The sequence below is a fragment of the Stegodyphus dumicola genome, chromosome 4 (assembly GCF_044657685.1).
Source record: "Stegodyphus dumicola isolate Sdum_Otavi_A_Nest chromosome 4, ASM4465768v1".
NCBI lineage: Eukaryota > Metazoa > Arthropoda > Arachnida > Araneae > Eresidae > Stegodyphus > Stegodyphus dumicola.
In genome coordinates, this window is record NC_140771.1 from 218,370,753 (window position 1) to 218,394,598 (window position 23,846).

General features: G+C 32.0%; 1 protein-coding gene across 2 annotated transcripts in view; it reads right to left on the minus strand.

The window, feature by feature from the left end:
- Positions 1 to 6,250: 6,250 nt before the first annotated feature.
- The window catches only part of LOC118205118 (uncharacterized), a 36,066-nt gene continuing 18,470 nt past the window's right edge, over positions 6,251 to 23,846 (minus strand). For both annotated transcript variants that reach the window (XM_085815993.1, XM_085815992.1), the window contains exon 3: positions 6,251 to 6,514. In XM_085815993.1, the coding sequence (XP_085672119.1) occupies positions 6,371 to 6,514 (144 nt within the window). In that variant the 3' untranslated portion in view covers positions 6,251 to 6,370. The remainder of the gene's footprint in view (positions 6,515 to 23,846) is intronic.

A 23,846-nucleotide genomic window follows, 5' to 3' on the forward strand; every position in this document is an offset into this window, starting at 1 on the left:
TTCTATGTTCAGATACGTGTTTATGATACTGCCCTTATCGTCACCATTTTAACGGTATTTACTAACAGTGAACTCTGTGGATGTATAGCAGAATAAAAATATTATATTATTAATTGTTATTTTAGCGGCACGAAAATAGCTGATGAACACTGCTTTCACTGAATCAATTGGGCGTAAGCAATTCCATGCTTCAGCAACATCACATCGATGTGTATGTCGAAATGAAACTTTAATCAAAGTGCACAGATTCTTTTTTACATACTCATCACGACATCTTGTATACTTATTATTTTTTTTTTAATTCTGACATGCAAAGCTGCTAAACATTTTATTTCTGAAACTAGCCTCTTTCTTACTTAGTCTTGCATGTTGACACACATAATCTTTCTTAAAAATAAACTTTGCTCTTTCCAATTTGCATTGTTTTGTTTTGGAAGATACCATCCAATGCATGTGGGAAACAGCTTTAAAATGTATTTTCCAATTCTCCCATCTATCTTCACTATTAAGATCACATCTGATCTCAAAGTCGAAATCCTCTTTTCCTCCGAACTTGGAAGACACTACTTTGTAGGAATATCCATCAAATAAAATTTTATAAAATTCATTTTCCACTTCGTTTGACATACTCGCAGTTCCTTTTGCGCATTCGCTTGGTGTCACAATTTCGCCAAGACCTGATAAATTGCCAAATTTAGTCACAGATTGTGTTTCCTAGGGAGGAAGTAAAAATATGCATACGGTCTGGACACACCTAAAAATTTCCTTCTGTACACACAGAAAAATTTAATGAAAAAGGATTTATAGGTTACTCTGAACCTTCTTTATTTATAGCAGATGGCAGCTCAACACAAACCAGTCCATATATTTTAGCCATGGTTAATTTTTTAAGACCCTCATTTTTCAAAGAAATCCTTTAAATTTTTTTAGGGTATAAAAGGAATTGTTTGAAAAGAAATTTCTATGTTATTTTTTGGCTGTATGCTAATCTCCTTATTCTATATTAGTTTTAAATTTTTACCTTGAAATCTTGCTTAAAATCAAACGGCGAACCCTAGGTGTGCCCAGACCGGGCTCACCGATAATCTAGGACAACTGAGAGTCAGCATTCTTTATTTCTCCGCATCTCATCGGTCAGTTCATTGACAACAATGCTCGTTTCAGCACTCTTTTCAAAGCTCTATTCAATCAGTGTGCCCACTTTGGGCACACCCACAAAATTAAACGATAAGTGCTATCTTCACAAAATTTTACTCATGTACTCCTCTAGGCCTAATTAGACTGCCTACCTTTTTTTTTAAATCAAAACTACAACTTTAAAAGGTAGCGTGCTTGAAAAGGTTAATACATATATATGCAATGACATCCCTAAAGACCCTTTTGTTTATCTTGCACACTTTGCCGATGACACCACCATACTTACTAAAGCCTGCACAGCAATCATTGTAATAAGCTACTATGCAACCTCTTCTTGGTAGAAGAAGCAACTTATCTACTACAAACAAATTAATTTTATATCGCTCCATACTTCGCCCAGCCTTCCTTTATGCAGCTCCGATCTGCGGACATGCAGTTAAAACCAATATTAAACAATTACAAGTTCTTCAAAATAAAATTTTATGAGAAATTATCAATGCTCCTTGATATATTCCAAACACCTACATTCAGAGAGACCTTCAAATCGAACCTATTCAAGAGTATATTAAAGGATTAGCAGTCAACTTCTTTCATTCAGTACAAACCCACAGTAATAGCCTTATTAGCACTTTCAGACACTTCCCGCATCCTGTTGAAAAACATCAATACCCATGTGACATCCTACCCACATAAGAATTACAACCTTAATTGACTAATTCATGCTAAATTGACTCTGTGGTCTTTCACCAGTTGCTACCTCTAGTAATGACACTGACCTCACCCCCTTTTGCCGCCGCTAGCACGGACCTGACTCTCTTTTTAGCCCCCTCCCACACCTCCTTCTACACTATTCTTCTTTCTTTTCCTTTCAGATTGTTATCAGAAGCCAAGTAAAAAGATGTTTCTACATCTGGACACTAGAGAATAAAATACGATCTGTGTGATATACCTTTACCCATTTTTTGCAGCAATCCCACTTTTGGTTTCATAGACATCGAAACATGTTTCGCTTTGTAGATCCTGTTGAAGCTACAGAATTATTTTCTTTTTGACGAAATCGAAAGTTCAAACTTTAATTTTCATAAAATTCTATAATAATAATAGCCTATAAAATATAGTCAGAAAGCTGAATCAAATCAAAAAGTTAAGAAACAGTGCAATTAGCTATATTAAATGAAATTCCTTATAATCAGTAAAGTATAATTTAAGCCTAGCTTAATAGCGTCCGCTACATATTACTGGCTATGTGTCATGAGATTGTTAACGGAATACAAGTTGTTCCAATAAGTTTCTTCTAGCTTCTATTTTGGACTGAGATTATAAAGCCTGAATTTTATTATTTTGGTTATTTATTATAGTTATGTCTATTTCTTACACTTACATTCAGGCTTATCTGAGTCCTAAATAAATTCCTACATACACTTAAGGCTTATCGAGGGCCGGCATTAGATATTTTACCGCCTGATGCAATCTGCTAGCAAGCACTTTACTAAGTTCTCAATTTTTGCCGCCCCTAAATTTTCGATCCCTGTGCTTTCCCTAAATTCTAAAGATTTTGTGATCCCTTAATTTTGTTGTTTGGTGCTTCTCTAAATTCCAAATTCTGGTGCAGGTTCTAGGTTTATGTGAATAACAAATCAGTTATTCTGAATTCAAATATCACTAATGGTTTGTTTATAAGTATCATTAGCAAAATCTATTTTTAACATATGGAAATAAATTTTTTTTTTTAAATGTTTCCTCATCAACATTTCTTAGCGCATTTAACTTAAATCTGTAATCATCGCCAAGCGTAATTTTACAATTAAAGGTTGCCATGCACTTTGTTGCTACATTAGTAATTACTAATGTTAAAAAAAAAAAAAAAAAAAAAAAAAAAAAAAAAAAAAAAATTAGGCATTGCTGCATGCATCATTACTCAAGTTGTCATATGTTGATAAACACACAGTGAAGAAAGGAAAATATAATAAATAATGATTTGCCAGAAATATAAAATATTAGTAGGTCGGTTGGTAAGAGGGTCGGTTTGAACGCCTAGCAAGCATCGTAAAATCAACGATGTAATAGAATGTTTTGATATATGCCAAGGAGATATGCAGCCAAATTATTGATCCAACAAAATTATGCTAAAATGTTTGTTTCTTCAATAATGAGGTATTTTATTTAGTACCGAAGTAAAATTAAGAATCGGTACTCTCTACATGTTTTATTATAGAGGGATAAAAATCAAATGCACATACGTAAAGCATTCAAAAACAAATTCCTAAAAGAAAAAAAAAGGTTGTTAGTGGCTTTGAGGTCCAGATTTTAGATCATTCCAGATACTGAACGTCCGAATCTCGGGACTTTGTACTATATTAAAATCACAATCTATTAACATGTCACAGTTTAAAACACATGTAATTTATGACATTGATTCTTAAATGATAGCATTAAAAGATACAAAACATTTACATTTTGTAGCAACAATATGCAATAAAATATTTATGCATCTTTTTAATTTGAAGTCTTTCCAGACATTTTGGCTAACTTATATCAATTTCCTTCTCTTTAAGCATCTTTTGTAACAGTTAGAAAACCAATATTCCCATTAGTTTCTGCATGTTTTATCACCTAACTTGTCAATCTCTATGTACCTATGCGGTTTTACTTAATCTGACAAAAGTTAAATAACCCAAAACCTCTGACAGAATTGTAGTAAATTATCAGTATGTCTGAAAGTAACTACTAAGTCATATAAAGCTTTAAATAAACCTCTTATTTTAGAAAACCTTCAAAAATAAAGGCATGTTTCTTATGTTATCAAAATCAACTACGGCTTATGATGATCCAATTAAACACGGACAGTCAAATTCAAACTAAAAATGTGGAGGAGTAGTCAAAGACTACACAATTCAATTTTAATCTAAGCGGGCTCAGTAACACGTAATATTTATCGCATAACAAATTCAAATAACAGCAGCGATAATGCAAAGATGAATTATTTACAAATTACCAGATTTGGTTGGCACTAATGTAGCATGCAAGCAGAAGCCAGAAACAAATTCTGTCTTACGATCCCAAAACCTTAGCTTAAAAATTATCTAAGTGATTTTCATTCTGGTGAAGAAACGGAAAATTATAGCAAAGCATGAAATTATAAAAAAACTGCTTAATTTACATAATAATAATTTCATGTCTTTGAAGAATAATTTTCTTTCTCTTTATGTATTCGGTTTCTTTCTTTAATACATTTCCTTTTCATTTTAGAATTTAATTAAAGATTTCTGTTACTTTAACAAACTAAATGCATTTAGAATGTACAGGAAAAGGTGCTAATTTTAATTCTTTAGTAATATGAACATTCAGAATAAATATGGATAGATATATGGTAAGTGCCGGTTACAGAGCCGGTGTCACAGAATTTTTAGAATTTAGTGACACACCAAGCAACAAATTCTAGAAATGGCCAAATTTCAGAATTTAGGATCCGCAGAGATTGCATCAGGTGGGAAAATGCATAGTAATGATGTACTACGTATGATGTACAGAGGCTTAGCTAGGGTTTTCAGCGCCTGGGGACAACTGAAGATTTTACGGCCCCTCCTGTACACAAAGAATGAAAAATATTTCATTCTAAAATTTTGTAACATAAATTTGGCACACCATGGATGCTGCATGTGGGGACAGATGTCCCCCCCTTGCCCCACCCTAGACATATGATGCATGGAGACATATAAGATATTTTCCATGCTTGTGTCTAGTGAAGAGCAGAGAAAACAAAGAGACGATAAACACACACACACACACACACACACACACAAAAAAAAAAAAAAAAACTTTTAGTATTAGAAGTAAAACATTCAAATATTTTTTCCTTATTCCTCCAAAATGTTCATCACAAACTTTCTGTAAAATACATGCATTGTGTGTTAATATCATTAAGACATTTTTCTGGAACCTTCTAGATTCGTGGGTCTATAAATCTTGCCTTCAAATCCTTCTAAACTTTCCAAGTTACAATGTCTAAAATCTTAAAGAAAAATTACCCTTACCAATTCTGTAACAGCAAAAAGCCAAAAATATGTTTAAGAAAAAAATCAGTGGGGGAAAAGTGTAAAATTAATTTTATAGAGAAAACTGATTCATATTGAGACAACTACATGGGAATAACTCTTACCATGAAGAAATGATAATGGATGCATTTTTAATTAATTACATAGCTATTTTGCTTTTGCTAAAAATTGTTTTGTAAATTTTGCTAAAGCACAATTTATGCATTTATTACCTTGTTTATTTTTCAGATTCAAAATATTGTGTAATAAGTTGCCAAAATGGAATGTAATGTTACTTTATAATATGATAGCAAGAAATAAAATGTTTCATTTTAATGTTATTTCTTGAATACAATTTCAATATATTACCATTATTTTAATGAAATTGATCGATGCTATAATGCTGTAAAAAATATCGTTGAAAAATGCCCAAATATAAAATTTTCTATAGGAACTGATCTTAAAATTGCCAAAATGTTGATAAGTCACCAAATCTGGAACCGCTTAAATAAAAAATTCACATTCCCAAAAATGAAAACTTATTCACCCATTCAAAAGATAACTAACTATATTTGTCAATGAGTCGCTAAAAATATTTTTCCAAAGTGTTAATTCACATTCAAAATAGCAGTCGCAAAAACAGACAGAAATTTCAGATTATTAAAATTAAGAACTTTTAAAAGTGAAAAACTGATTCCCCAAACCCAAGGACTTTTACAGACTCTGAAGGACCGTACAAACCCTGCATGAAGCATTTAATCTTTGGAAAATTCTTTTACAAAAGTGTACCGATGCTGGAGGAGACTGTCTGCCTTCTTACCAAGCAGTTTCCTCCAGCAAAAATGCACCATATAGCTGTATCTAATAAATTTCAGCGTGACACTCATATAAGTAGACTGAAAGTTATTTTTCTTTCACATTTTTGCAAGTTTCTGATTATTACTTCATACTTGAAATATATAAGAACTGTACAAAATGATTGAATAATGACAAACTGTTATGTGTCATTCAAATATACACATTCTACATTTTAATAAAAACACTTAGTATAACATTCTATAAATCAAACATATTCAAGATACAAGACAAAATTTAAGAAACATTTATTCATTTTAATGATAATCATATTTTCTTGTAATTAACATCAAAACTCTACATAGATATAATGCATCACAATTATGAATCTAAATACCGAAGCTTTACGCATTTCGTTTCGGAGCAATAATTCTACGAAGTGTATCCATTGCCATGCAAAAAGTCACAAACATGCCAAGACAAATACCACCAAACACGAGTCTGTCAGAAGCACCCTTCTTAAGGAAAACAGGGACTCCATCATCAACCTATTTTGGTAAAAAAGGCAAATATATCATTAAAAATGTCATTCCATGAGATTATTTAAAAATGAACTTTTTTCTATCTTATCTATGCTATATATCTGTATCAATTCTTTTCACTGAATTCTTAAACTTTTTAATCCAATCTGACACACACACACACTGGGAAATTTTTGCGAAATAATAAAGATCAATATGGATGAATATGAACACTAAATTAATGAATAATGTAAAGCAGGGATTCTCAACTGGTGGTACGCAAGAGAAAAATAGGTGGTACGCACAGAAACAAAGTATATTTTAAAAAATTACATTCAAAAATCTCGTAAGGAAAATGAACAATTGATAGAAATTTTCTGCGATCAAACTCTAACTGAATATTTAAAAAATAATACACTTCTTGGCTGTAACGAAAAAAGAATTTAAAGGCTTTTCAAATAAAGCTATTCAATTTTTATTGCCGTTTTGCATAACCTATTTGTGTGAATAAGGATTTTTTTCCACGCTATATTTGAAAAATAAATATAGAATAAAATTAAAAATGGATCCTAGTTTATGGATAAAACTAAGTGAAATAAAATCAGACATAAATAAATTGATCTCTCTTAAATCACAGCTAATTTTAGAATTAAAATATTATAACTTAAATTTTGATAGTTAAAATAATAAACCAATTTTTAATCTGAGAATTTTTACATGTGCATATTTAATAAAACTATCCGATAGGTTGTGCAAATGGCAAAAATATTTTTACTTAGAAACTAAAAAATAACCATTTCGTGGTGGTACTAAAGGTTTTCCGTTTTTGGTTAGGTGGTACACGTTAGGTTGAGAACCGCTGATGTAAGGCAATTATGGTGTTAAATGAATAAATTCAATTATTTTATTATAAAAAAATTAGATTATTATCAGTAGCTGTTAAATTAACTACCATTATGTGTTGGGGAGGGGTGAAAACCTTTTTTCTCCTTTCTAGATAATAAAAAGCTGTTTCATTTAAGGCGGTTTGTTGACAAATGTCTGCCTATTCGTTCAACATAAGCAAATTTAGCCCTTTATTATCTTATAAAAAAATGCAGTGCCGTACTGAAAAAGTCTGCTGCTACATAGAATACATCCTCGAAAGTCTGCTGAATTAAAAAAAATAGCATACTTTATCATGTTATAAATAAATATTTGCAAAATAAATTTTTTTAGCATTTTTTTCAATTAGTATCAATATTCAAAAATAGTGGGCGCCACAACTCCATTTCGGCGGATAGTCAGTTTTCGGTTAATATTTAATTTTTCTGCATTAAAATGGTTAATATTTTTATCTTAGGAAATGAAGTAACATTTACAGATTCACCATGATACGTTTCATTCATCAAAATCTTATTTCTACAGCACAAAATGTGTACATATATAGATTATATTCCAGGGTTCGTACACATTTCCGCACACGGAAATTAAGTACTTTTAAGGACCATTAATGAAAAAAAATTAAGGACCTATGAGCAAATGGGAACTGAATATATTCAATTAAAAATATTATTCTATGTCTGAATTTCACTTTTGTAATACCATCCTAAAAATAAGCTTCATGCAGTTTATCAAATAGCATAAAATATTTTACACTTAGAATAGTTGGACATATTTGAAAGAAGATAAGTGACATTTACGTTTTACTAATAGTTAGCTTTATGCTGACTTTTTTTTTTTTTTTTTTTAATGTCTCATTTTGTCACATACTTGGTCAGTCTAGAGGTTTAGCAAATAATATGGAGATTTTATGTCAAATGGCATAGGTTAAAATGAGAAGTGAGATCATAATCAGCATGATTCATAACAAAAGACTGAATGTTGTCCCTCTGCTGCTTGTCTATAGAGAGACCTGCTGATTAGAACAAACTTGAAAGGCCTGATGTAGGCACAGTTGGCAAGTGTTGAAAGTTAGTCAGGCTCTGCTTAATGCAGTTAATGTCATAGCTTTGCATAGAGTTCCAGGGGTTGTAATGCAGTTAATATACTTTAATGTTCCAATAAGCCATTAAAGCACCAAGGTGATAAGTTGTTTTATATATATTATAAGCCTAAGTAGATGCAAAGAATAAGTTTTACTTGAATTTTTACATTTTTGTGTTTTATCTCGTGACCACAGTAAGTATTAATGAAAGACAATAACTCACTTTAATATGTAGAGAAAATTTTTAAGGGTAAGTAGTTAGTTATAAATAATTAAATTAGGTAATTAGATAACCTTAGTCACTATGGATTTACATGGCCACTATTAAATTTTATTTTTTAACAATATCTGTTAAAAAAAGCTCTATTAAAATTAAAATTTAATAAAATTTCGCAGTTTAAAATACATGTAATTTATGACACTGATTCTTAAACGATATTTGGATACACATACAACAACACTCAACAAAATATTTATTCATCATTTTAATTTGAAGCCTATAAGCCTATAAGGTATTTCTCCCACCTTCTTGGCGAGCCTTCGTGTAGTGGTCCGATATTTCAGAGGTCCGCTGTTCAATTCCCAGCAAAGGCATTGTTAATTTTTCATCTTTCCTGCTTTCAAAAATACCTAATGTCTCTACAAGGCTTCCCAAACATTTTGGCTAGTTTATATTGATTTCCTTCTCTTTAATTATCGATCTTTTCAGACAATAATTAGAATTTTGTTTTAATATGCAAACCAATGTTCTCGCTAGTTTCTGTGTGCTTTATCTCCTAACTTGTCAACCTCTCCACAATGTACCTATGAGGGTTTACTTGATCTGGTAAAAGTTAAATAGTCCCAACCCCAACCAATAGACATGAATCAAATTATCACCGTGTCTGAAAGTAACTACAATATCAGACAAAGAACATTAAGGCATGTTCTGATGCTAACAAAGTCAATTACAGCTTACGGTGACATAATTAAAGAAGAACAGTCAAATTCAAACTAAAAACGTGGACTAATGGTAAAAAATTATACAATTTAATTTAAATTTAATCTGGCTCAGTAACTCTATCATATGAGGAAATAGAAATGGGAAGTTATAGTAAAGGCTGAAATTATAAACAATTGGGTAATTTACATAATAATAACTGCACATATCTTTGAAGAATAATTTTCTTTATGTATTCGGTTTCTTTCTTCAACGTGTTTCCTTTAAATTTTAGAATTTTTGGATTTAATTAAGGATTTCTGTTATTTTAAAAAACACTAAATGCATTTAGAATGTGCAGAAAAAGCAGCTAATTTTATTTCTTTAGTAATATAAACATTCAGAAGAAATATGAAATATATACAGTAAAGGCCGGTTACAGAGCTGGTGTGGCAGAATTTTTAGAATTTAGTGACGCACAGAACAAAAAAAAATCTAGAAATGGCAAACTTTTAGAATTTAGAGCAGGCATTGGAAGCAGAATTTAGATAGGCACTAGGCAGCAGAATTTAGGATACACAGAGATTGCATCAGGTGGGAAAATGCATAGCACCAGCTCGGTGTATGATACATTTAGACATAGTATATGAATCTTCTAAATTGTAAGTTTTCAATTTCTTTATTAATAAAAAAATTTCTTTCTATAATGGCTGCCCAAGATTAGAAGCATTTTTGATACTTTCCATGCTTTTGTCTAGTGAAAAGTAGAGAAAATAGAGGGAAGATAAACATGTTAAGAAAAAAGATTCTAGTATCAGGAGTAAAACATTCAAGTATTATGCTTCCATTATTCTTCCAGACGTTCTCCAAAAAGTAAGAAATTCATTGCAAGCTTTCTGTAAAATGCATCCATCACGTCTTGAATATTGATACCATGGAAACATTTTTCATTTTGTCACATATTTCTCGAATCTTCTAGAATCGTGGGTCTATAAATCTTGCCTTCAAATCCTTCTAAATTTTCCATGCTGCAATGTCAAAAATACTAAAGAAAAATTATTCCAACCAATTCTATAACAGCAAAAAGCCAGATATATTTTGAAAAAAAAGGAAAGAAAAAGTGTAAAATTAATTTTATAGAGAAAACTGATGTATGTTCTGAGAATTTTGAATAATTTAAGACAATTACATGGGAAAAAAAGCTTACTATGAAAAAATTAAAAAGAAGACATTTTAATTAATTACATAGCTAATTTTGCTTTTACTAAGAGCTGTTTCATAAATTATGCTTTATAGCTACATACCTTGTTTATTTTTCAGATTTAAAATATTGTATAAGTTGTTGCCAAAATGAAACTATAACATGACAGCGAAAAATAAAAATGTTTTATTTTAATGTTATTTTTTAAATATAATTCTAATATATTACCATTATTTTAATGAAATTTATCAATGTTATGATAAATTTTATGTCAAATCATTATTAAATGTTATCAAAAATTTTATGTCATGTTATTTTATAATCAATGTTATGTCAAATAAGAACAGTTATGAATAATGTTATGATGCTTAAAAAGAAAATCGCCGAAAAATTCTCAGATCTCGGAATTAAAAATTTGCTATAGAAACTGATCTTAAAAATCGCCAAAACGTTGACAAGTTGTCAAACTTAGAACCATTTAATAAAAGAATTCACAACCCCAAATGCGAAAAGTTGTTTAAGAGCTCGTTATTAGAAAAAAATGAATTTTGAAATGATTATGTTTCACTTCTTACTTAGAAACTCGAGTATCCCATAATTAGAAATAAACACGAATTATAACCCATGAACCCATTCAAAAGATAACCATATACGTCAGTGAATCGCCAAAAATATTCTTCCAAAATGCTAATTCACACTCAAAACGGCAGTCATAAAAACAGACAGAAATTTCAGATGATTAAAATTAAGGACCTTCTACTGATTTTGGCCAAAATTAAGGACTTTTAAGGAGCAAAAATTGATTTAAAAAAATTTAAGGACTTTTAAGGACTCTGAAGGATTGTACGAACCCTGTATTCAAATACTTTGCAAACCTAAAGGTTTCGGTAACGTCATTGCAGCTTTCACCAATTAGGAAATTTAGCGAATTTTTTCACGCCTGTGTTGTAGATTGTCTGCACAGTTGAACAGGTTTCGAATGTATATAATCCCCTGCAAAAAGCAATTCAGGAGGACAAAACATCGAAAGCTTTTCATTAGCCAATCAAGATAGCAAAACGTTGAACACTTTCAATAGTCATCTGCAGAGTCTGGAAGCTTTAACGAGTTAGCGAATTCAACAAAAAATTTCTCAAGAGCAATGTTTGGCTCTCCGCTAAATATAATTCAAATGATTAATTACTTGACTAATACTATTAATAAATATTCAGCTAAGGGTTATTCGAGAACGTGGAAAGATCATTCGATATTTTTTCAGAGAGCTTTAGGGATGTCTTTAAAACTGCCTCAGTTACCAATTTTGAACCATTATACATAAAATTTTGAATACTGAACTGATATTGATTATAGAACTTAATCACAGAAAAAGAATGCATTCAAATTATACTCATATTTTTTTAATAATCACATTATATATTAGGTCAGCATTTCATTGAATGCATTGAAATTAAGTGTAACTAAAACGGATTTAAAATAGTCTTCAAATATTAGGTATAGTATGTTATTTTATGTTAAAGTAAATTTTGCCCATTCAATATTTCAATATTTTTTCTTGCATCATGTAGTATAAGTTATTTCATTGCTGGAAGGATGGCATAATTGGAAATTAAGGAACATCTCGAAAGATAAAACGTTAAATTCGGCGAATATTTCACAGCCGAGGAATTTCACTTACACTTTTTTTCAAAGAATCTGTTAGATAACAATGCATTAAGTCATATTTATTTTCAAACAATCAAGCTTTGCCGGTGTTAATAGAATCGTTACGAGAGATTAAGATCTTGATTTAAGCTGATAGCATAATGTAATACGTTATACGCCCCACAGATTTTTTTAAAATTTGGTATCTGTTATCATCATTGGTTTGGTTATTTATTTCATTATGGCAAAGCACACAAGGGCTACCTGCATAAATGAAGGGATGCCTTTGTTGAGGACTTTTCTAAGTAAAACTGGCTTGTACCATGCTATACACGTGAAAAATCACGAAATCACCCATGCTACCAGACCATTTGCTGCTATTTGAACCCTGCTCGGTCGTCTGTGACCTAATCTGCTATCATGTAACATAGTTTGTATTCGAAAATGGATTGTTCAAGGATGCCGACAAACATTAAAAGCATTTAAACACTGGAAACCATCTCGAAACTTCAATATAAATCAGAAAAATTCATGATTTTTTTTATTTATTATGTGGCAAAATTACGAAAAATCCTTTAAATTTGCGGAAATTATAACAACTTTACTTTGTAGGTATTTTGTCTGCTTTGTCAGCTCTTTGATTGCAAATTATCAAATAATAATTAATGGCAAAGCAGATGAAAGGTTCAGAAGTCAAACAACAAAAATCAGCATTAATTTTCAAAGGACTAGTTTCGATGGTTTTACCGAACCACCATCTTCAGCTGCAAAACCGCAAATGAACAAGATAGGGAATAATGATTCGATAAGTTAAGAAAGCATAACTAAAACATAATTTCTTTAAAGGCCAAAGGCAAAGATGGATTGGAATTAGGATCGTTAACAAGAACAGAAAGATTTTTTTAAATGTGTAATGCCTCTAGAAAATCCAGTTCTCCAATGGAAGATGTTTTTTGAATAATTTTGGCAGCAGAAAAATTGAAAGTGTGATTTTCAGACCAACAATGTTGAGCAACAGCAGACTTACGTGTTTCCTTTTTTCTAACATATGCCTCATGTTCCTTGACACGAAATTTTAAGGCTCTCTTAGTTTGGCCAATGTAAATTAAACCACACTGGCAAGGAATCCTATTAATACTCCAAGAATTCATATCCGGAATGAGGTCCTTGAGTATGGGACTCGGAATTTTATTGATGGGAGAATAAACAACCCGAAAGTTAAATTTCTGCAAAATATGTGCAACTTTATAGCTAATTGATGGAAAGAAGGGAATGACAACAGAATTTTTATAATCTCCTAAAACAAGAGTGTGCCTTTTAATGTGTTGAGATGAGAATTTTTTAACTGCTTGATTAATAATGTTGGGTGAAAAGCCCCTGTCAATAGCTATTACTTTTAAATAATTTAGTTCTTCATCGAGGGCTAGTTTGGAGGAGCAGACTTGAAGAGCACGGAAAACATAGGAATAGAATGAAGCTAACATTTGTTTAGTCGGATGACATGATTTAAAGTGTGGTGGAAGGCAACCCGATGAAGGTTTACGGTAAACCGTAGTACTGAAGTTGGATGTGTTACGTGTAACCAAAATGTCGAGAAACGGAAGAGAATTGCAAGTCTCAAGTTCAAAAGTGAACTGAATAGCAGGATCAATAGAATTCATTGTTGAAAGAACTTTATTTAAATCATCTTTATTACCTTCAAACAGGGTAAAAGTATTGTCTACGTAGCGGAACCATACCGGGAAGTTTAAAGTTTCAAACAATTTTGATTCATAATAATGCATGTAGATATCAGCCAGGAAGCAATAGCTATTGACAGGGGCTTTTCACCCAACATTATTAATCAAGCAGTTAAAAAATTCTTATCTCAACACACTAAAAGGCACACTCTTGTTTTAGGAGATTATAAAAATTCTGTTGTCATTCCCTTCTTTCCATCAATTAGCTATAAAGTTGCACATATTTTGCAGAAATTTAACTTTCGGGTTGTTTATTCTCCCATCAATAAAATTCCGAGTCCCATACTCAAGGACCCCATTCCGGATATGAATTCTTGGAGTATTAATAGGATTCCTTGGCAGTGTGGTTTAATTTACATTGGCCAAACTAAGAGAGCCTTAAAATTTCGTGTCAAGGAACATGAGGCATATGTTAGAAAAAAGGAAACACATAAGTGTACTGTTGCTCAACATTGTTGGTCTGAAAATCACACTTTCAATTTTTCTGCTGCCAAAATTATTCAAAAAACATCTTCCATTGGAGAACTGGATTTTCTAGAGGCATTTCACATTTAAAAAAATCTTTCTGTTCTTGTTAACGATCCTAATTCCAATCCATCTTTGCCTTTGGCCTTTAAAGAAATTATGTTTTAGTTATGTTTTCAGCAACAGATGGCGCCACTTGCTTATTCTTGTCAATGCTTTCTTAACTTATCGAATCATTATTTCCTATCTTGTTCATTTGTGGTTTTGCAGCTGAGGATGGTGGTTCGGTAAAACCATCGAAACTAGTCCTGTGAAAATTTTGAAAATCAACGCTGATTTTTGTTGTTTGACTTCTGAATTAGTATTTATTCGGCGTGTTATTGTGTCTTAATTATCAGATGAAAGATCTTTACCTAGGTAAGCATACTTACCTAAATTTCAATGATTATTTCAGCTTGTCGCTGTACGTATTAGATGTAAATAGGTGTGAACAGGATTTTCATACGTTATCATCAATTTTTTAAGATATTGTTGTGATTTGCGGCTTCGTATATTTGGAGTAATTGATGATCACGTGATGAAGGATAAAAAACATAGGAGAAATTTACAAGAGTTTCAGAAGAATTTTTTTAAACTTCATTAATGTTATTCCAATTAAAACCCTGGCATTTTTAATTGAAACTGTTTCTTGTTCTGTTTGTAGCTTTTAAACATTGCTTTGGACTGGATTATTTTGGTTACAGCAAAGCATACGAAAGCAGTTTGCCTAAAGAAAGGAATGTCTTCATGAGAAGCTTTCTAAGTGGAATTGGCTCCTATCCGCATTATGCGTGGGGAAAATTACGAAAACCCCCATGCAGGAACTTCTTTGGGGATTTGAACAATGGTCGATCTAGCAATATTCAGCTATTTTAACGTTTGGCCGCGAACGGGTCTTGAGAATTGTCTTAATTATTAAACAAATGCCAGGCCATTGACCATCAGGTCATTAGGCGACGAGATCTCCAATACTTTTAACAATGCAATAAAAATTATTCAGTGCATAACACTCGCCCAGATAAGCATCAGTCACGCCTTTTCTGGAGTCATACATCACATATTCAGGGGAATTATTCAGTTAAAATCTAAATAAATAGGTACTAAGACAATCATATTTGCTCAAAAGTCCAAAGTGACAGATCCAGAACACTGCAAGTACTACAAAGCACACTCGAGGGCATACAACAGCAATCGCTGCTTGCAATTCGATAATGAAGGGAGTATATAAAAGTGGGAAAGAATTTTAGAGTTCAAATCCTAGGTTATTTTCATTGTGTATGCTCTGCTGTGGATGGAGTTTAATAATTAAAAGTTAATTTAACCATAAAACCACACTACACAAAAAAGAGTGGAAAGGAGGAGGAAAAAAGATGGAGATAAACTGTAATCTTTGAATGAATAACGAATAAAAATTAGATAAATATAAAAATTATAAAAATATTACACAAAATTATTATAGGTTTGTCTCAAGTATAATTTTATTGTTTGCTTCTCTTCGAGTATGAGCACAAAATGAAAAGAATTGTATAAAAGTGCTTTCTGTAGGTCAGTTCTCAGTTCATGCAAAAGAATAAAATACTTTCCTCTCTATCGCTCAGATACTTTACACAGCTGTAAAAATTCTATTAGTTGTAAATCTATTTCTCCTTTTGGAAAGAAGAGGAAAGGGTAAAAAAGGCAGCTTTTATCGGAAGAAAAAGCGTGGGTACCCCATGCAGGTAAGAATGAAAGGAGGGGCTCAACCTCGCACTACGAGTGATACTTTGATAGTTGTTAGTTAGGCTAGCCTCTGCACAATATAACTAGTGAAGCACTGCTCCTAGGCTTTGGTCTTGGTAATTTTTTGTTTGCATCCAGAGCTTCCTTTACAGCACTTTCATACTATTTCCACTCATGACAGTTCCATATAAAATGAAAAGCAGGACACTTCAGCATAAAACAAACATTCATTGTTGAATGAATAATAGAAATTTCTATAGTTTAGTGACATTATGTTTTAAGATATGAGTACACCTAATCAGAAACAAGCCGAGATTTCGCGAAGTATTGAATCTTTGCAAAGTTTGCACGTAAATGTATGGATAATTTTGTTTAAATAATTAAAATATAACGAATGATTTATTAATAAGGAGAAATTTGCCTCCATAAAATCCGTATAAAAATTTATTTGTTTTGTATATTTTACACCCCCCGTCTATGTGGAAGCCGTTTTCATAGTATTATGTAATTCATTTTATTGGATGTAAACGCACAGAATCAATATGTAGTAAAATGAGCTTACAGAGACCTTTCCGAACATTCTGTGTTTATACAGTCAATGAATTAAACGTGCCGTCTTTCCAGATTTTGTAAGAAAGCTCTTCAGTGAATTTGAAATAGGATTTCAGTCTGCTTTCCCCAGACTGATAATTTTTACAAGAGAAATTAGGCCAATTTTTCAAAACAATTGGTTTTATTTCGGTTTCCTACTATAAAAATAAATACTTATTAGAGAATCAAACTCAGGACATAAATGAGAATTTTCAGCAACCTCTCAGCAATTAAGTTATTATGCTTCTAGGGACACATAAAGTATTTGAGCAAGAGATGCATAAAACCTTCAATTTTAATTTGTAATAGGTTTTCAATACCCATGAAATGATTCATATACCTGCATAACTTTAATACAATAAAACCAACAACTAAAAGAAACTGACATCATTAAAAGTAGATTTTTATTAAAAAAAATCATATTATGTAGTGATTTTGTTTCACTAAAAGGAAGATTAAATGAACTACAGTTACACGATAATTAAACTACAATTACAAGATGCTTGAAAACAGGTATGATAATTTTTTTTAGTATACTAATGTTATTTTAATTTTATATAACTATTTGATGTATTATTTTGTTTTTATATATCTCGTTATTACGATCGAATAATGAATAGATATACCTTTTAATTATAAATCAAAGAAGTAACATGGCATGATTATGGTACTTTAATTTGAAATGAACTTTACAAATTAAAAGAGAAACCGTAGTATGTTATTTGAAGTTCACATCTTTCTCAATATGTCATTTGGAGTGTTTAATTTTGTTCGTATATTTAATCTGTTCATCTTCTGCATTTCAGTTAAACCAAATTCAAAAATCATTCCTAATATTAAACTGAAAATTAAATTGATCAATATGAGAGATTCTTTACAGTTTAATATAATATGTATAGCAATGGTTCACTATAAACGGCTTATCCTTTTTTAGATTGTTGCCAACAAATATTATCACTTTGTATTATTTTTAAAAGGAATTAAAGAATGAAGATTTCTCATGTATGACTGTGTGCTTCTCGCATTTTGAAAAAACGACCGATGGAACCTAATTAAGTTAAGCCATTAAATTCTGAATAACGTAGTCCTCCACCTGAATATGTAAACCAGGAAGTCCGAAATTTGAATTTACAGTTTGTTTTATTATTTTATTTCATATTTTTTTTAATTTAATCAATTTTTGATTAATAATAATAATAATTTGATTAATAAGTTTGATTTTTGATATGAAAGGGAGCAGAAATGCATTGGCTGCATGGGCGCTTTTATGGCTTTCCTCAGGTGTAATGTGTATAAGAGCCAGTTTCCCTTTGAAAGTCCTCTATGAAAGCATCCCTCCTGTTAAGCAGATAGCATGTGAGTGCTTTGCATAATTAAATAACCAAACCAAGGACCAAAATTTTTTTTTAGTAGAAAGGTATATGATAAAAATTTAGTTTTCATTCATGTCAATATAAAATAGGATACTTATGTATTATCCCACTGATCGTTTGTGGAAATTTGGGCTATGAGAACCAAGCACCAATCATTTCTATGGAATTACTTAAGGGGAGAGTCATCCATAATTTGCACTAAATCATGCTATTTGGCTGGTCAAAGGGATAATACATAAGAACCTAAAAGAGTATTAAAATTAATACAGTGCATTTATGTGGATGGCAATGGCCTCGTATTTAGCACACATTTCTAATTAGCATCTATCAGGGTTGCCACTCAAACAGAAGAATGAAATTCCCTGACTTTTCCAGGTTTTCCAGGTGTGTTTCAAGAAAATTCCAGTCTATCCGCGTAATGTACGTTGGCTGGCTAAAGGGAGCAGAAATGCATTGGCTGCATGGGCGCTTTTATGGCTGTACGTATCCGCGTAATGTACGTTGGCTGGCTAAAAGGAGCAGAAATGCATTGGCTGCATGGGCGCTTTTATGGCTTTCCTCAGGTGTAATGTGTATAAGAGCCAGTTTCCCTTTGAAAGTCCTCTATGAAAGCATCCCTCCTGTTAAGCAGATAGCATGTGAGTGCTTTGCATAATTAAATAACCAAACCAAGGACCAAAATTTTTTTTTAGTAGAAAGGTATATGATAAAAATTTAGTTTTCATTCATGTCAATATAAAATAGGATACTTATGTATTATCCCACTGATCGTTTGTGGAAATTTGGGCTATGAGAACCAAGCACCAATCATTTCTATGGAATTACTTAAGGGGAGAGTCATCCATAATTTGCACTAAATCATGCTATTTGGCTGGTCAAAGGGATAATACGTAAGAACCTAAAAGAGTATTAAAATTAATACAGTGCATTTATGTGGATGGCAATGGCCTCGTATTTAGCACGCATTTCTAATTAGCATCTATCAGGGTTGCCACTCAAACAGAAGAATGAAATTCCCTGACTTTTCCAGGTTTTCCAGGTGTGTTTCAAGAAAATTCCAGTCTATCCGCGTAATGTACGTTGGCTGTGCTAAGAGGTAAATTAATTATGGTATTACTTATATTGTGTAGCAAATTCACTTAATTATTCAATAAATCCCAGAGGACATTTATTCTTAATTATTCTTGGTATACTTTGTTTGATAATTTTGTTTAGTTTTCCACTTAAGAAACTTAATAAAATTTAAGATATATACATTGGATAACAAATGTATGTTTTATTTAATTATTACTCATGATCATCACCAGTTCAACACGAGGCTAATCCGATCCTTATAAATCACAACGCAATGCTAAATAGTTAGGTTAGATTTTAGGTAAATTTAATTTGCGTGAGGTATGTTCTTAAAAGGCACCTTAACACTTGAAAACACAAATATAATTATAATAGTTGTTGTTTTCTCCACTGAAGATTGAGATTAGAATCTTCCCAATCTGGAATAAAATAAGGCTTTTTTTGCAGACATTCTGCAGCTAAACGAAAGAAAGAAATCTATTTTAATAAATTGAGGTATTTTATATTTATTTTGCAGCATACATAAGGAAAAAATATGTGCATTAAATTCCGTGACGGTATGTCATCATACTGCTATAATTAATATTAGGATTATGCCAGAGAAAATTTCCTGAAATTTGGAAATATTATTTACTAATAATAAATAAATTTAGAGGGAAGAAGCAACATTAAATTATATGAATAACATAAAAATAATTACTTAAAAATTGAATTACAATAATCAACGATATTTTAGCGAATATAGTTATATTACATGGCTAGCCTAGATGACTGATTACTATTTTTTATTTTACTGCAAAATGGCAAGGTATTTATTAAAAAAAAAAAAAAAAAAAAAAAAAAAAAGATTTTGCGGTAAAATTCTAGTATACATACGGTAAGGCTTTGGCACGATTTTGAAAATTGTCGCCAAGACCAAAATGACCCGTTTACTGCGCATCATGATGTCGCCAAATCCCATTATTATTCTAAACAAAGAACGTCTATGTAAAGAAGAAAAGGTTCCATACAAGTAAAATGCTATTACGCCGTTAGAATGCGGAGGGAAAATTTGCCAAGGGATTTGGCGACGGAACCTGGCAGCCAGAATTTCTCTCTTCGCGCTGTGTACAGGAAATTGAGAAACACGTGTTAAGAAGAAACGCTCTTTGACAAAAAGAAAACTACAAAAATCCGTTTTTAAAATTATTGCGAAAAATCCACGCAATAATTTTAAAAACGGATTTTCGTAATTTTTTTTTCCCCTGAAAATAACTAATCCGTGAATTAATTTACTTGCGCCAAAAAATATTTTCTTTTCCTTTAGAGTTTAACCACTTGCGCTAAGACTAAACTTCACGGTTGCGGTGCCGTGCGCTACAATATAACAAGCGGTAAAGTGTCTCATTTACGCCGCTCCGCATCTGCGAGTGCAATCCAGAGCTGTAACTCGAGAAATAAACAATCTCGTTGTTAGCCGACGTGTGCACCACGTTATTTTCATTTTTGCGATAAATGCTTATCGACGTGGTGTTCACGTCGCTCACGGTTTGAGACAAAAGCATCTCGACGTGCGTGGCACGTCCTTTTAGCGCAAGTCGTTCAAGAAATTTTAAACGATATTCATTTTATGAACTCTTGATAACGTGACCTTCGAACTTCGACACCGGTTTCGAGCTTCGGCGACAGATATATCAGACATGCACAGCTGTTTCCCTCTATGATGGAACGGAGCCACGTCTGTTGCAGAGAGGTTTTCCTTCTTTACAATACATATTCTTTGATTCTAACCTCCATGGTACCGTATACTAGGATTAAACCCATTTTGTTTTATACGAGAACAGGTACTTTCTTTAGTTCATGCACTGCACATGCGATTCTCGAGAATACTGGAAACCAAAAGTTGCGGGATGCCTTTCTAAAAGACAATCAAATTGGAGCTGCGAAAATTGGCTCTATGCCAGCTACCCGAATGACACTCACGTGATACATAATTCGCCAAAAAAGTTATCTCTTCCGACGTCGGCGCAAAAATCGCTTTTTTTGGCGGCATCGTTGTATGAACTTCCCTGACTTTTCCAGATTTTGACAAAAATACTTAAATTCCCTGACTTTTCCCTGAATATTTTGGTCAATTTTCGAATTCCCTGACTTTTTCCGGTTCTCCCGGTAGCGTGGCAACCCTGATCTATGTTCTCCAAAGCCTTTTATCACTTAAGAAAAGGATCTTTTGTCAAAATTGTGACTATCGTACATTTTTCTGGTGGATTTGAAATTGTGTAACTTCATGTTCCCTTAAGTCAGGAATGAATATTCCATAATACGTGAAAAAAACATATACAGTCAAAAGTCGTAATTCTGACACCCATAATCCGGACGGAATTGCTGCAAAAAATGGATAAAGGCATATCCTTCTTTTCTCAAACCATTCCGAAATCTGTTTATCAATTTCACGCTGCTCTGCGGCCCGGGGGGGGACGCCAAAACGTCGTGGCGCGCAATGAATTGTAAGTTAATCTGTCAGCACTATCCTTATCTTCAGGGCAGATGTTTTTATTTTATTTGGCTTATAATTCCTTACTAAATGTAGTATTTCATTTCGATGTACGCCGTCTTTGATATGATTTAAATCAAATTCCTCGTCATTATAATTTGCTTCTGATAAAGAAGAAAGTGATACAGAAGTTATTGAAAACGAAAAAATTTCAATTGACAAATCAGTCGGTATTCACGACAGAGCAATTATAGAACTTTAACAGCGGAACTTTGTAACTGAAAAAGAAATTATGTCTGTTTATAGAATTAAAGAGAAAGTATTATCACATAAAACGAAGCAACTTAAACAACTTACATTGAAAGAAATGTTTAATAAAGTAAACAAATAAATATTAAGCTTTTTTTTTTTTTTTGTAAATTTTGATACCTTTTAGATCATAATTATTCTTTATTTCATAAATCACGGTTTTATATTTTTAATTTTATAATTTCTGCAAGCCATCTTACCAGATTTAAACCGATGATCTATAATCCGGAATCGCCGAAGTCCCGACGAGTCCGGATTAACGACTTTTGACTGTATTTATTTTCTCATATGTCTAACATTTTTCAGTATTATACTCAAATATAAGACGTCATGCTATATTTAAAATTTATATACATATATATATCAATATACCAGAGCCTGATCTTTACATTAAAAAAAAATCACATTGTAGGAAAATAAATTTGAGATTCACATTACATGCATGGCATTCAAATTTATATAATTTTAATTTCAGCTTCAACATTATTCATTTCCTAGATCAAATCTTAACATGGACTTAGACTGATATGTTATGTCCTACACTTAGAAAACATTTCCATCCCTGGAAAAAAGGTGCCCACCAACGGCGAGCAGTAAAGTCGCTGAACACTGGTAATTGGTAGTTCAGTCTGAAGTTCGAATCCCGCAAACAGACAGGCTGCATGGACATTATCATGGTTTTCCCCGCGTGTAACGTGTATACAAACAAGTTTCCCTTAGAAAGTCCTCGACGAAGGCATCCCTCTCCTTAGGCAGATAGCCCTCGAGGCATCGCCATAATCACATAAACCAGACCCTGCAAAAAAGGTTAGAAACAGATTATTTATTTCAACACGGCAAACCTCTTCTTTGTGATCACCTCTGAAACTATTTCTCCTCAATATACAAAAAATTCTGGTACTGAAGATCTTCTCTTTGAGATGGCAAGCTCTGCACAAAATTAAAATCATGTAGAACTGCTGGTGGTCATTTTAGAGAGGGTTCACTCTATTTATAAAAGATAAAAAATTTATTCAACTATTTCTAAAAATGCAAATTAATCAACAAAATCTGGTATTAAGTACTTTGTTTCTGTAAGCATGATTAATAATAACTTCTGAGTTTGACTTAGTGTGTATGATAACAATTTATTACATTAGTCAATGTCATTTGCTTGACAGATATGAATAATTTCTATTAAGGAGCTGTTTTGCTTGGACGGTTAGTTTGGTTTGGTTTATTTGATTATGGAAAGCATGCAAGGTCTATGTGGGAAGGATGTCTTTGTGGAAGATTTTATAACCCCCCCCCAAAAAAAACCCCTCATATTTATGCTTACACATGTAGAAAACCAGGTAAGTGCTCATGCAGCCAGCCTATCCACCTGGAATCAAACTCAGATCGAACTATCAGCGTTCCAGTCAGCCGCTTTTGGGCTGTGCGTGGAGGGCCATAAAGGAGAATAATTACATGCACTGAAAACTGAATTCTTAACTAAATGTATAACGAAAGCAATAGAAATTCATTTATTAATACTAGTTCTTATTAAATTAAAATACTGCATAAAATACATTTATAAGCTATTGAATGAAAATTTCCATTAACATATTTAAGACATGTGTAAAGAGTAATAGATTAATTATTTCTAATACAGTCAAAAGTCTTTAATCCGGACTCGTCGGGACTTCGGCGATTCCGAATTATCGGTTTTTCCGGATTATAGATCATCAATTTAAATCTGGTAAGATGGCATGCAGAAATTATAAAATTAAAAATATGAAACCGTAATTTATGAAATAAGAAATAAAGAGCAATTATGATCTAAAAGGTATTAAAATTTACACACACACACACCAAAAAAAAAAAAAAAA